Source organism: Apus apus, chromosome 3 (assembly GCF_020740795.1).
Source record: "Apus apus isolate bApuApu2 chromosome 3, bApuApu2.pri.cur, whole genome shotgun sequence".
Classification (NCBI taxonomy): Eukaryota; Metazoa; Chordata; class Aves; order Apodiformes; family Apodidae; genus Apus; species Apus apus.
In genome coordinates, this window is record NC_067284.1 from 32,065,958 (window position 1) to 32,079,385 (window position 13,428).

The following is a 13,428-nucleotide window of genomic DNA, read 5'->3' on the forward strand; positions in this document are numbered from 1 at the left end:
AGGAGAGGCTGAGGTAGCTGGCGTTGTTTAGCCTGGAGGACACTCAGGGGGGACCTTATCACTCTCTGCAACTACCTGAAGGGTCGTTGTAGTCAAGTGGGGGTCAGGCTTTTCTCCCAGACAACTAATGACAGGACGACAGGGCATGGCCTGAAGCTGTGTCGAGAGATTCTGGTCGGATATTAGGAAGCACTTCCTCATGGAAAGGGTTATCAGATATTGGAATGGACAGCCCAGGGAAGGCTGGAGGTGTTTAAGGAAAGACTGGATGTGGCACTCAGTGCCATGGTCCAGCTGATGTGGTGGTGTTAGCTCACAGGTTGGACTTGATGATCTCAGAGATTTTTTCCAGCCTTGTTGATTCTGTGTTTTAGTGGCAACATCAAGAATGCACATAACAAGAAGTACATTCTATTGCTAGAATCCCATCTTAAAAGAAACACACACTAACTCCCCAATTTTATGTAACCTTTTGTTACTTAAAACCTCACACAACCTCTAACCTATCTTTTTTCCCCTCCAAAAGACCATGTTCTTCTAAAATATCCCAAGATTGTTTTTTTGTCTTTTCACTTCAGAATAGGTGATTTGACGATATGATATGAAGGAAACTGGCCAACAGCATTTTATTCTAAGTTTATCCAGTGTCACTACAATAATGAATCATGCTTTGGGGAAAAAAAAACACAAACCAACATAATCTTTTCAGGCCCAAATATTTGGTGTTGCAAGTGTCAGTCTCATTAAAGAACTACAATCACTTATGACTGAGAAAACATTACTAAAAACCCTGTAGCTCTGAGTCTTCATGGAAAACGGGGCATAATTTTCTAAAAATTTAATTGAAGTACTAAGTGCATCACAGGAGTCAGACCCACAAATGAAAATAAAAGTGCTAGACTCAAAGCTCAGTAAAAGAAGGAAATCTCCTCTATCGTTAGTCTTGTGTTTTACCACAAAAGAACTTAATCATTACAGTGCCAGTAGCTGTGCTAAGCTGCAATGAACACATGCCCTCATTAGAGAACAAAGCTGTCACGGTTTGACTCAGGGTCGACAATCGTAAGCAACCTAAGCATAAGATCAATGAAACAAAACAACATACTGCAGGAAAAAAAAAAATAATTAAAATTCTTTAGCTTTAAATCACATTTTGACTTCTATAACCTGCTTCCATTTGTTAACCAAAGGGCAGAAAATATCAGCTTGCATGATAGACATCTTCAATGAAAAAGTTGCCTGGATGTTAAACAGCTAAAATTCTCTTTTTAACACTCTTTGATAGATCTCCAATGTGCCAATTAGTCTTTAGAAAAGTCTAGTTTTCTTTTCAAAACATGGTTTGATATTATTTATATTTTCATTAAAAGTTCTGAGCATCTACTTCCCTATTTTTTTTCTCCTTTTTGTTGAAATTCAGAAACCTGTGAGAACATGTCAAACTCATGAAACTCTTCTGTATTTCCATGGAGAAAGACTAAGTACAATTATCCTCACCTCACACTTACACTGCTGAAATGGGCCTTGATAAAGATAGCTGAAATCTAGAAAAAGTAATGCACAAAGCTAACAGAAAACAGTACGGTTAGCACAGTCTTTCCAGTCTTCTCTGCTTAACTGGAGTTTGAATTTTGCTCCAAGTTCTCCCCATTACAGCTATTATTTGGCACAGAAAATACCAAAATCCTAACAGCAGGCTTTATCTTACACTAATTAGCACCCCATATTTCTCTCACGTGAAGGTATTAACGCTACTAGGTATTAACACTTTATTTTACCACAACTGTGGTGTTCAGTTAAGAGACCTCAAATATCCAGGTATTCTTTTCTTTGGCAATTTCTTAGTAATGTATTTAGAAACTTAAACCTGAGACAGATGATAAAACTATCTAACATCAAGGCCACAGGGTGCAACATGCTGGACTATGGATAACAGATGCTGTTGGGATCTTCTGCCTGTATCTCATAGCTGTACAAAGAACTTCCCATATTCTTACCGTGAGGTCCAGAAAGCTTCCCAGGAGGGCTGCAAAGGTAAAATACAGGCTTCAAGGATTCTGTGGACAGACACGAACAGCTCAACCCCAGACCACAAGGGAAACAACCTATTTTCAGCATACTACATAAATCCATGCTAAGTGTGTCCTTGGAAAGTTTCCCAAAGATTATATAAATAAAAAAATAAAACAAGAAACAAAAAAAATTAACATATTTCAAAAGAAAACCTAAGAAAGCTAGGGACTGAAGTTTCACTAGCACCACATATATATTCCACTGCATGGACAAAGTCATACAGGGTGATGAGATATCCCAAATTGACCAGGACAGGCACAAAATGGAAACCTTCTTCCAGAATCTCTAAGAATTTTACTAGATCATTATTTTGTTTCAAGTTTTACAAGGGGGATATAAGAATTTTCCTCTCCCCCTTTCTCATAAAATTGCAATCCTGGATAAAGATGGCAAATAGCCATAAGAGACTCTCACATAAACCCTGGAATGTTACTTGCATCCAGTTTTCCTTGAAAAAATTACTTCTTTTCACCCTGTCACGCCAACATCCAGGCATCAGAAAAAGAGGACAAGCCAAACTGTGCTTTCAGATTCAGTCAGGCAAAGAAGCCAAGGTTTCAAGTTCCTGTAATGTTCAGACATCCAAAATTAGAGTGGATACATAAACTATCATTAGAAGAGTTCTGGAAAGTGGTGAGTACCAAAAGTAATTTTTCAGTTATCTTATTGTTTTATAATCTTAACTCATTTCCATTCTTCATGGAACTATCAGGTTCCATGAGTCCCACAAGTTACAGAGCTAATATTTAGTATTTCAACACTGGAAATTGTTTATGGTTTCTTAACTCTGAGAATCATGCAGCAAACTAAGCAAGCTAGTAACCACAGCAACTGTGGTAGAGGAAAAAAAAGTTTCAGCTATGAAACTGCAACATATTTTTAATTCTTACCAATACTACTTTTTCATATCTACATGTGAAAAATTCATTAAACATGTATAGTGACTAATGTATCTATCTATTATGTACTAAAAGACACTTCTTACTACTGTCCTGTATTAAGTACTTCATTTCTCTCTTCTCTCCCTTTTCCTCTCTCTATGAGAGTACTACATTTTCTTCTCTTTGCTTATGAACACCTGTATAAAAAAATTAAAAAGATACTTCAAAGGGGGAAGAAAAATGCATTGTCTAGTTATTTTTATGCAAGCAGATTGTGTCAGTTACATTTACTGTCCAAAATATATTCACTTTTACAAACAGCTTTTGTAGCATACTGTCTTGAGTTGCCTGTGAAGCAATCACATTTTGCTGATTCTAGGAACTCCACTAGGAAGGCATTAAATAACAAGCCCACAAACGTATCTGATTATATAAACTACAAGCATGCATTATTGCACCACACAGATAAATCAGTTAAAAGGAGGAGGACTGAACCACTCTTTGGAACTGAAATGATGTTAGGTACCCACAGCCCACATGGGGCACAGATCGACATACCCAAAGAGATTATTACATTAAGCCCTGTAAAATCTTACACAGACGTTTTGCTTGTAACTATTATTTCTTAGTGATGAAAAGCAATTACACTCATATTAATGAACACAAGATGGAAATACTGAAGTGTTTTCCTCTCAACTACTTATTTCACCCCAATTCTGGTATTTTATGAAGACTTGAAGGATAAAACTTTCAGGAAGAAAAAGATCTCAGACAGATGAAAATTTAAAATTCATCCACTTGGATTGAGGACTTTAACAGACAAAATTATTTCAAATACTTTTTTTCCTATTTTTCTTCACTATTGTATGTCTAAATGAAGAAGGCTACATTTGTCCTCTCACAAAAGAATACTTACAAGTATCTTTCTGTAAAAAGCTTCTGCATTGCAACACAAAGCAGAGTCATGTCCTAAACCAAAGAACTGCTGTCAAAGATTCAGCACAATATCATCAGGATTTAGGGGCTGCTTATTTTGTTTTGGGAGGCTTTTTGGTTAAACTAATAATCTTTCTAATAGATAAACATATATGCACCCAAACTTGATTACTTCTGAGTAAATTCAATCAAATAAAACACCAATTTAACAGAATCCAAAACCATACACATCATGTCTCCAGCCTTGTAAGTAAGAGGTACGAGACATCCATGGAATGAAAAAAATAAAGAGCCTAGATAAAGCCAGTTTTTCCTCTGTTGACTATGGAATAGGAAAGCATCCTCTTGATTTGGATAACAAAGGCCACAACCGCATGGTCCCATTGGAAGCATCTGGTTTGAGATGCATTAGGACTGAAAACAAAGCTGTGTGGAACTACCAGCAGCATGTTAACTGCCACGAACAGCAGGACTACTACTGGACTAGCAGGAGGGGAGGTGGCCACATCTCTGCAGCTCCCAGCACCTCCTTTAGAAACATCTAATTGCTTTGGCAATTCCATTTATCAAATGTATTTTTAAACTTTATGCTTTTTTGTATTGTATTAATAACAATATTGTTTTAATGCATTCTTCTTAATTAAATCCTTTAACTACTTTAACCAAACCAACATAGATTAAACATTTCTATCTAGTGAAGAAACAAAATATCACAATAAATAGAAATTTGGACACAAACCCAACATGACAATTTATTTTTTATTCTCTGTACTACCAGAGTTTGGTTTGAACAATTCTTCCTCAAAAACATGCAGATTTCACTGGGCAGTACAAGTAATCACTACAATAACATTCAGGTACTTAACACCACTTTAACAGCATTACTTAGATGACAAAAATCTTCAAACACTCTACTTCAGAATTAAAGAAGCTGGCATACAGCTCTGATGAGATTCCAAATATTATGCATTATTTTTTAAATGGCAAACACTGCTTATTTTTCTTTCCTTACAATATTTTAATGTAACTCAGGTGATTGCATCTATTTAAACCAATGACTGTAAAATTATGTACCTACAATAAATAAGGAATCCACTAAATCAACAATAAAGTATTACCTGATAAATAATTGCTAATTCCAATGACATATCAAGACAACGTTCCTTACAAACCATATCACCATTCTATCCAAAGTTCACAAAGTCAACAGCAATTACTGAACATACAGAAAATGTACATATAGCCAAACAGGTACCTTAACACTCAGATTTCAACATATGTACTATATATTGCACACATTAATCCACTAATTAACGTAAAGTTTGATAAGGGTGTCACAGGTTGTGATATTCAATCTTCTGGCATCTCTTACATCAAATGGCAAAGATGCACAGTCTTAACTTTCCTTGCAAGTATGCAGACTTAACTGGAATGTTTAGGAGGGATAAGTAATATATATATCCCAAGAGAAAAGTAAAAATCGCAACTTTAATAAGCAAACCATACTTACTTCTCTAACATCTGCCCCTGACCAAACGTCTGCACAGTGTCTTGACAAAGAACTGGTTTTCCATGCGGACAAGTGTACTGCTTTTATACATGGGGAAGGACTGAAGTAATTTGCTTCTTGTAAAAATTACTTCTTCTCTCCAAGAAAATGATAGAAAATAAACTAGACCTTCTGTTACAGTATTGAAAGCTTAAACTACAGACCACAATCTAATCACACACTGACAAAGAATTCCAAGCAAGCTATAATTCATGGGCATACTCTGGTTAACCTGGCTGCCTTTTACAGGATACTTTCTCTTTCTTCTCCAAACCCAGCCCCTTCCGAGGCCGTAACAGTGTGCAGCTCCGACGAATCTTTTGAAAGCCTGGTATAACTTGGGCGCTGGCTCCGTTTGTGAGCAACGCTCTTCAGGTTCTCATTCTGAACCACAGCTGAATTAGAACTGGAGCCAGGGTGCAGGGTAATTTGAGGTGAATCTCTGATACTCTGTATTTCTTCAAAATTTTGATTAGCTCGATTGTTTGGAGCACTGTTATTATTTAAGGTTACTGTACTAGGGGTTCTATTTAAATTATAGACCTTTTGGCAAGCTGGCCAGTTCTCTTCTGGGCTACTTGCTATCAAGCTGCTTTCAGAAGGGCTTTTCTTATCTTCTGAGCAAATAGACATGCGAACCACAGCTGGATCTTGAAGGCCACTAAGGCTGTGTGGAATTCCTCTCTTTCCACTGTGACTGTCGTCTTCAAGCTCAATGAGATTTGCCTTTTCAAGCTGTGAATCATCTGCTCCCTCATTATGGAGGGAATGATTTGGAGAACTTTCATTGGATCTTACACCAGAGTCAGATGAATCTTTTTTATCCAAAAGGGCATCTGTCAAATACTCCTTTGCTTTGATAAAGGTTCTGATAGGCTCAGATCCGTGTTCTGGTGACTTGGGCTGCTTCTCTATTTTGCCATCTGTTTTCTTATCTTTACCTTCCTTAAGAAGTGGAGTATTATCCGATTCTTCAGTTCCAGACTCATCTTCATCACTTGGAAGTTTCTGATACCGAAGAGTACCTCCCTTGAGCTTTAAATCTGCAGCCTGAAAAATACTTGTTCTTTCCGAAGACTTCTTTCCTGGGAGGAGCTTGGAACCAGACTGATCAGATTTTTCATCTTCTTCAGTAATAGGATCCAAAGGAGATGCATCATTAGTAGAAACACCTGAAGTACTGTAATCAACATCATTCCTCTTCAGCAAGAAGGACTTTCTTCCATCATCTTTCTGTTCACCCTCTTTTCCTTTTTCCTGTTCTGCACTGGAATGTAAAGAGCCCCCTGATGTACTCTGCCCCATATAGAAAGCACTTGAACTATGAGGGGAGGACCTGCCACTTACTGTAGTAGAATTGGCACCTCCTTCTAACTGTGACATTTGAGCAATATACTCTCTATACGCATCTCTGTATTCTGCCTGTACCCGGTCAGTGAGTTTTGATATTTCAATACTAGAATCTTGAGAGTTAAGACTTGAAAGACTTGGAGTTCTACGTGTTTGTGACTGCAAAAAAGAAAAAAAAAAGAAGAAAAAAAAAAAGACAAGAGAGATATAACTGTTAAATTAACTATTTACTTTTACTTCCACTGGTCTTTTAAAATTAAATTACTCAAAGCATCAAGTACGTGCTTAAATGATTTTTTGTTGTTCTGAATAGATTACACAAGTGAAATTGTCAAGGCTGTAATTACAACATGCTTACTATAATCATACACATGCAATCACACACACACATTCACTAAACTTACAAAGTATTTTCGGTTCCCATAACAGAAGATTTCCACAAAAAAAGCATTTTATCCAGTGCATTTGAAACTAACTCTTTTGCGTATATAATTATGACAACTGAATTTTTATATCAATATGGGCTTTTATAATACATTCTGTACATTTACAAAATTAGCATTTTATATTAGAAATACAGAAAGAGTTCATTTAAATGCTGAAGATACCTCAAACACATTTTTAAAAGACCCCTATCCAGCCTACTTCGATATATCCTGACAAAAATTCCATTGCCCATAGCTGACTTAAGAAAAATCAGTTCTTGACAAACATATCACTCTTTGCCTCCACCTCTGCTCTCTTTTGGTGTGCACACAGAGAACTCCATAGGCACTGGATGCTAGACCATCTATTAAATGCTAGAACCAAGGTCTAGAACAGAGCTGAATAAAGTAAAGGAGTAGATTGTGGCTGAACATATGGCTTTGTGTATTGCATATAACTATTTCCTTTTACAGAGAAGCAGCAATGCCGGTTTTTAATCAGTATTTACTTTGAAAATTCCAACAGATGAATTCTCAAGTTTTCTTAAGGACAAACTAGCTTTCTCATTCTTTTGACTAAACTTCAGATAACTATATGGGCATCAGAAACTATTTATTTAAACTTGCATTTTAAAAAGTGTTTTAAAACAGAATTTCTTGTACTGCTTTCTGTGCTTTTGACACAAAAAAAGAGGAGGGCCATGAAGATGATCAGAGGGCTGGAGCACCTCTCCTACGAAGACAGGCTGAAAGAGTTGGGGTTGTTCAGCCTAGAGAAGGGAAGGCTCCAGGAAGACTTTGATCATGGCCTCTCAATATATGAAGGGGGCTTTTAAGAAAGATGGGGAGAAACTATTTACCATGGCTTGTGGCAACAGAAGGGGCAATGGTTTTAGACTGAAAGATGGTGGGTTTAGACTAGATGCATGGGCACAGTAAAGAATTTCTTCCAAATCCAAGCAGAGGTATCAGGGATAGAAATCTATCTTGAGGATAGATATTCCAAACCCCTTTTCAGTGACAATTTAAAATGTTATAAACTAAAGGTAGTAGTTTGGAGTGTCTTCCTATTTTGATGCTACTTCAATATTTTCTAATTTAGAATTCCAGAGATGAAAAACCTGCTGTATAACTGGTTTTAGAGTTTTGCTTTTTTTTAAATTTCTAGTCACTATTTGGATACCAACTGATTTGTCTTATTTCTTAAAAAGGACAAAAGAAAATCACACACTTTGGGTGATTTCGTAAGACAAGAGAAGAAAATTGACTGTAACCTATAGCAGAAACTGTAGTCAGAGAAGAAGGTCAGCTCTGGAGTCTATGAATAGATGATACATTGTCAGGACAAGGCTCTGATGTCATGGAGCACTGCAAGTTGTCTGTTTAAAAAAACCTAATAAACCTATCTGTAATCCTTTGAATGGCATAACATCTGGCTAGCACATAGCTGAAGTATTTCACACACAAACACTGAATACTATGATAAAAAGAAATCTTGTGGGACACTGCCCTAAGCTAGATGTGAAAAATTTGATAGCTTTGGGTTTTTTCTCTGAAAGACCCATTACTGGAACAGAAGAGTAGTTTTCAAATGGCAAAGACTAAAGACTTTGACTCAGACAGTGTGATTAGAGTTCACAACTCTGCAAAACTGTTTTTTGTCAAGACTGAAAATTGAAAGTCCTTGAACTGTCACAGCAGACTTATTTCTTGACCTGTCTGTATCCAAGAATTAAAAAAAACCTTTATCATACAGGTAAGAAAGCATAATACATTTCTCTATTAAATACCTGCCAACTTAAGTTGCTATGGCGTGGAGGAGCTTCATCAAGACCAATTGTGTTGAGTTCTTCAAAGCTGAAGTTCAGCGTGTAGGGAGCTTGACCAGAAAGACCTGTAAGCTCAGTGTGAGGCAACTCTGTGTTGTGCCCAGGACGACGAGTGAGCTCACTGTGAGGAATCGCAGTGGTAACATGATCAGTTGTTCCACGGGAATCTTCCTGAACAGCCTGACTTTCTGAATTTCTCATTTCAAGTATCTTAACACAAAAAAGAGACAGTATAAACGTAATTAGACAAGTCAAAGAACTCAAAACACTTAAAGAAGAATTATATTAAAAATGGGAACCAGGAATTAACAACTGTAAAAGTGTACTTGTATGTGTGGTTGTGTTCATGGAAAAGTATGAAGAAAACTATGTTCACAGATGTAGTGCATTAATTATCTTTATTGCAAATAACATTTTAATATTTAAGAATATTTTATATTTACAAATAATTCTTATTACTGCTCAGGCCCTTAAAGGAACTCATGCTACAAATCACTTAAAATTATTGTAAAACTAGGTAAGTGATATTATAAATACAAAAGCAAACCCAGTTTATAGCTTAATCAACCTGAATCTTGTAATTCTCTTTGTTTTCAACTTAGCAGTTGAAAGATACACTGTTATTTTCAGAAAGAAAACTGGCAACATACTAAAAATACTTCAGAGAAAACACAGTTCTCTGTGGTACATAACCCGCGCTGTAAAACTGCCATTTACTCTCAAACCAGGAGGAGAAAAATGGTAGAAATTAGAGAACTGTAAGAATGCTTCAATAACAGCATGCATTGCAGCATTCTTGCATTATACAAGTATGTGTCAATTGAATTTTGTACATTTATCTCATTGGCTTGGCATTTAGTTGAAGTTTCTTTAAAAACTATGCTTATCCAATTGTGTGCCATGCATCTGTAACAGACTGGCTGTCCACTTCCTCACACTACTACACTCTGAACTTCCTGGCTAACTTTTAACAGAAAAACAAGATCTTCAAAGAGAATTAAGCTCTAACAATTTCATTAAAATAGGCAACTTTTAAAAAGAAAAAGGGAACTCATACAGGAAAAAACAGATCGTAAAAGAAAACGAGGCAAAACTTCAGAGTTTGTAATCAATTCAGATGCAAATCCCTAGGCAACCAGTTGTTCATTAAAGTGCTCAAGACAAGAAGATGAAGCAACAAAATAATAAATGCATGTATGGTAACAAAAAGCAACAAGAAATAATAAAAAAAATATAAGGTCCATAATGAAAAAGACTAATTTATGATGACCTGAATATGGAAGAAAAAGTCTTACCATGCTCCTGAACAGATGCCAGTCGCCAAAATTCATATTCATTTCTTTTTTCAGTTCATCAATGTTGCACTGAGCCAACACACGGCCATTTATATTTGCCTAAAACAGTAAAACTAAATAATGTAATTCACCAATACAAGACTTACGGCATGGCAATAACATAATAAAAAGGTAATTAAAACTGGATTATTAGAGGGAGCTACCAGTGAAATTCTCCCAACATCACTCTTAAGTTCAGTCTATATAACAGGATAATATAATGTTCTTATACAAGAATATTTATTGATGATTGCTGATGGACAAGAAGAATCTATGTGTCATGATAAAAATGGAAATACTAAACCTATCAAAAATGTGTATATGACAGGCAGTATGATTGGGTTCTATAAAAAGACATAAGGAAACAACACATCTGTGGTAGGAAATTTCACAGATAATAAACCACATTCATCTGCCTAGACTTCTCAGACTCAGAACACAAACAGACTGCAGATGCCCAAGTATCTGAAGATAATCAGACAATTAATCTGTCTGATTATGACCCCTGACTTGAGGCATCTAACATGAAGTACTACCTCCATCAAGTTCTTTCCCTGCATAAATACATCAAAGTGCCTGAACACCATCTATATTCCAGGATGGTTCACTAGTAACAGTGAGAGCTATTTTTCTTTATAACATGTATCAGTGGATGGACAGAACATAAAAGAGAAACCATGTCTTAGGAGAGCAGCCACAAAATGGAAGACACAAGTTGAGAGCTCTGCTCAGTCTGAGGGATCTCAGTGGTTCTGTTCCCGTATCCCAGCTGATGGTTTTATTAAAACCAGGAAAAAGACCACGCTGAGCCATTTTCATACTTCCTTTCTACATGGTATCACTTGTGATATGCAAGAACATAAATAGAAGGCATCTCATTAGAGATTAGAGACAAACGGTGAGCACATTCTGTTTGCACCCTAGAGCCACTTGAAACAATTGGAATTTTTCACAGCTACACTTAATAAGCTGCAGTCTGACACCCTACTTCTTGCTTTAAGCAACATCACTGATGCTCCCTATGATAAACCTGTCTCTTAGTCCTTGAATCAACATCCTCCCTGTATTTTTGAAGACATGAGAGGTATCCAAAGTGAACACAACAAAAACATTCACTAATGACAACCTTCATGTTTTTCCCTTCTTCTTTTATAAAAGGAGCATACAGAATGGTGGGGAAAAAAATGTAATAAAGACAGAACTGATTCTGTTCTGATGTCTCAGAGAAAAGAGCAGTAGCAGAAAAATGTACAGTGGCTGCCTTCTGAAGCAAATAGATATGGAATGTGATAAAAAGAAATGGAACTATCTTCACACCACTCATTTACAACAGAAGAGATGTGCCAGTTTCTCAGAGAAAAAAAAAAAAGGAATGTTGCTACCTGCATTTAGAACACATTTACAACCCTATTTATCTATACATGGCAATTTGGAAAATGGTGGGGTTTTTGTTTTGCTTCTTTTCTCCACATAACCAGTCTCATCAGCATTTATATTTCTCAGTCTGTTTTTCCTGTTTGAGAGAAAGCACTTTCTCTGAAAAATACCTGCTTATATTAAAATGTCTGCCAAACTTAGCAGACACAGAAGTTAGGATGTTGTTTTGACATTTAATGTATTTCAATAAACATTTTTAAGAAAAGAGGCAACTAAATATTTCCTTTTCCTTGTGTTTCTCCATGTTTAGGTATTCCCCCTACTAGTTTAGTTAGGGAATCTAGTTAATGGAATTCAGATGATACCTTTCTTATTGTTGCAGAGTACTGAGGTAGCATACTCTGGTCCAGACCATCTATCTGCTTTAGCTTCTCACATACAGCTTCCACACTCATTGTGCTCAGAGATGCATGTGATACTCCTGCAGTTGATCCTGTGCCTTCTGCTCCCTGTAAGAAGTGAGAAAATGTGTACATAAGATTTGTGTAAATACTCAGGATACCCAGAATTTCACAATATATGCTAGCACAAACCAAGCTTGTTCAACTACATTTTAAAATTACAGGATGCACAGGATTAAGAATGCACAGGCATTTTTAATTACTACCTGAATATATATATTAAGAAACATTTATTATAGGTATTTATATGAGAAAAAACACAGTATCTTGAGTCCTGCGTATGTGAGAAAATAACTCTCTCAAATAATGGTATTTAAGAAAAGCAACTTAAAAATAAGAACTATTAAGTAAGGGTTAATCAATTTCAAATGCATCTTTACTCAATTTCCCCGCTGATTTTACTTGTTTTTTCTGGTTTGTTGTTGGTTTTTATTTAAATAATGCAGATACAACTTAAGCTTGTCCTGTCTTAAAAACTCCTGGTTTAGTTTATCAGACAAAGATAACCTAAAACATTAACTCCTGAATTACTTGGATTACTTGTAATTTTTAGCAACATCTGTCCATTTTCCAGAAGTTCCTTCACCTCCATTTATGCAAGATCAGCCAAGGGGCTGCACCACAGTAAAGAAACAAAGACCAGCACTGCCTGTGATATCCCTCCAAGACACTGTGAGGATGCTTCATGTATCTCAAACTTTGCCAAGATTTAGGTAGAAATTATTCACAACTCAGATCTGTAACCTAGGAGTTGTCCCGTTAATGTTGCCAGCTTCTGGGAATTTCAAAGAAAGCATGGAAAACCAAACCAAATGCACCTGCAGGTAGTCAGTATACTAAGACAGTTATGTTCTCAGAAAAACCCACATTGTCCCTGGATGGGGAGCTGTGCATTAAGTAGGAGCAAAGTGGAAAGCTCTAAACAGTTACACTAGGGATTTCAAATTCCTGAAAGGAAAATGAGAACCAGTTCTCTGAGCTATGAAATACTTGTATGCCCTCCTGGGAAGGGTGTTGCACCCTCCCCTTCTTCTGAACGTGAGTAGACCATGCACGAACTAAGCTCATTTTGGGAGGATGCAAAAGAGCTTCTAAAGCTTCAGAACTCATCATCACATGTGTAAACCCTGTGATGTAAAAGTGCATTTTGACTATGCACAGTTAATCAAGTTTGACTATATTCCTCAAATCACCAATGAAGACTGTTTTTATG

General features: G+C 36.4%; 1 protein-coding gene across 6 annotated transcripts in view; it reads right to left on the reverse strand.

The window, feature by feature from the left end:
- Nucleotides 1-4,635: 4,635 nt before the first annotated feature.
- Nucleotides 4,636-13,428, reverse strand: part of KIDINS220 (kinase D interacting substrate 220) — a 76,400-nt gene continuing 67,607 nt past the window's right edge. For all 6 annotated transcript variants that reach the window (XM_051613392.1, XM_051613391.1, XM_051613390.1 and 3 more), the window contains 4 exons: nucleotides 12,120-12,263; nucleotides 10,339-10,437; nucleotides 9,005-9,253; nucleotides 4,636-6,948 (listed from right to left, as the gene is read on the reverse strand). In XM_051613392.1, coding sequence (XP_051469352.1) covers nucleotides 5,683-6,948; nucleotides 9,005-9,253; nucleotides 10,339-10,437; nucleotides 12,120-12,263 — 1,758 coding nt within the window. In that variant the 3' untranslated portion in view covers nucleotides 4,636-5,682. The remainder of the gene's footprint in view (nucleotides 6,949-9,004; nucleotides 9,254-10,338; nucleotides 10,438-12,119; nucleotides 12,264-13,428) is intronic.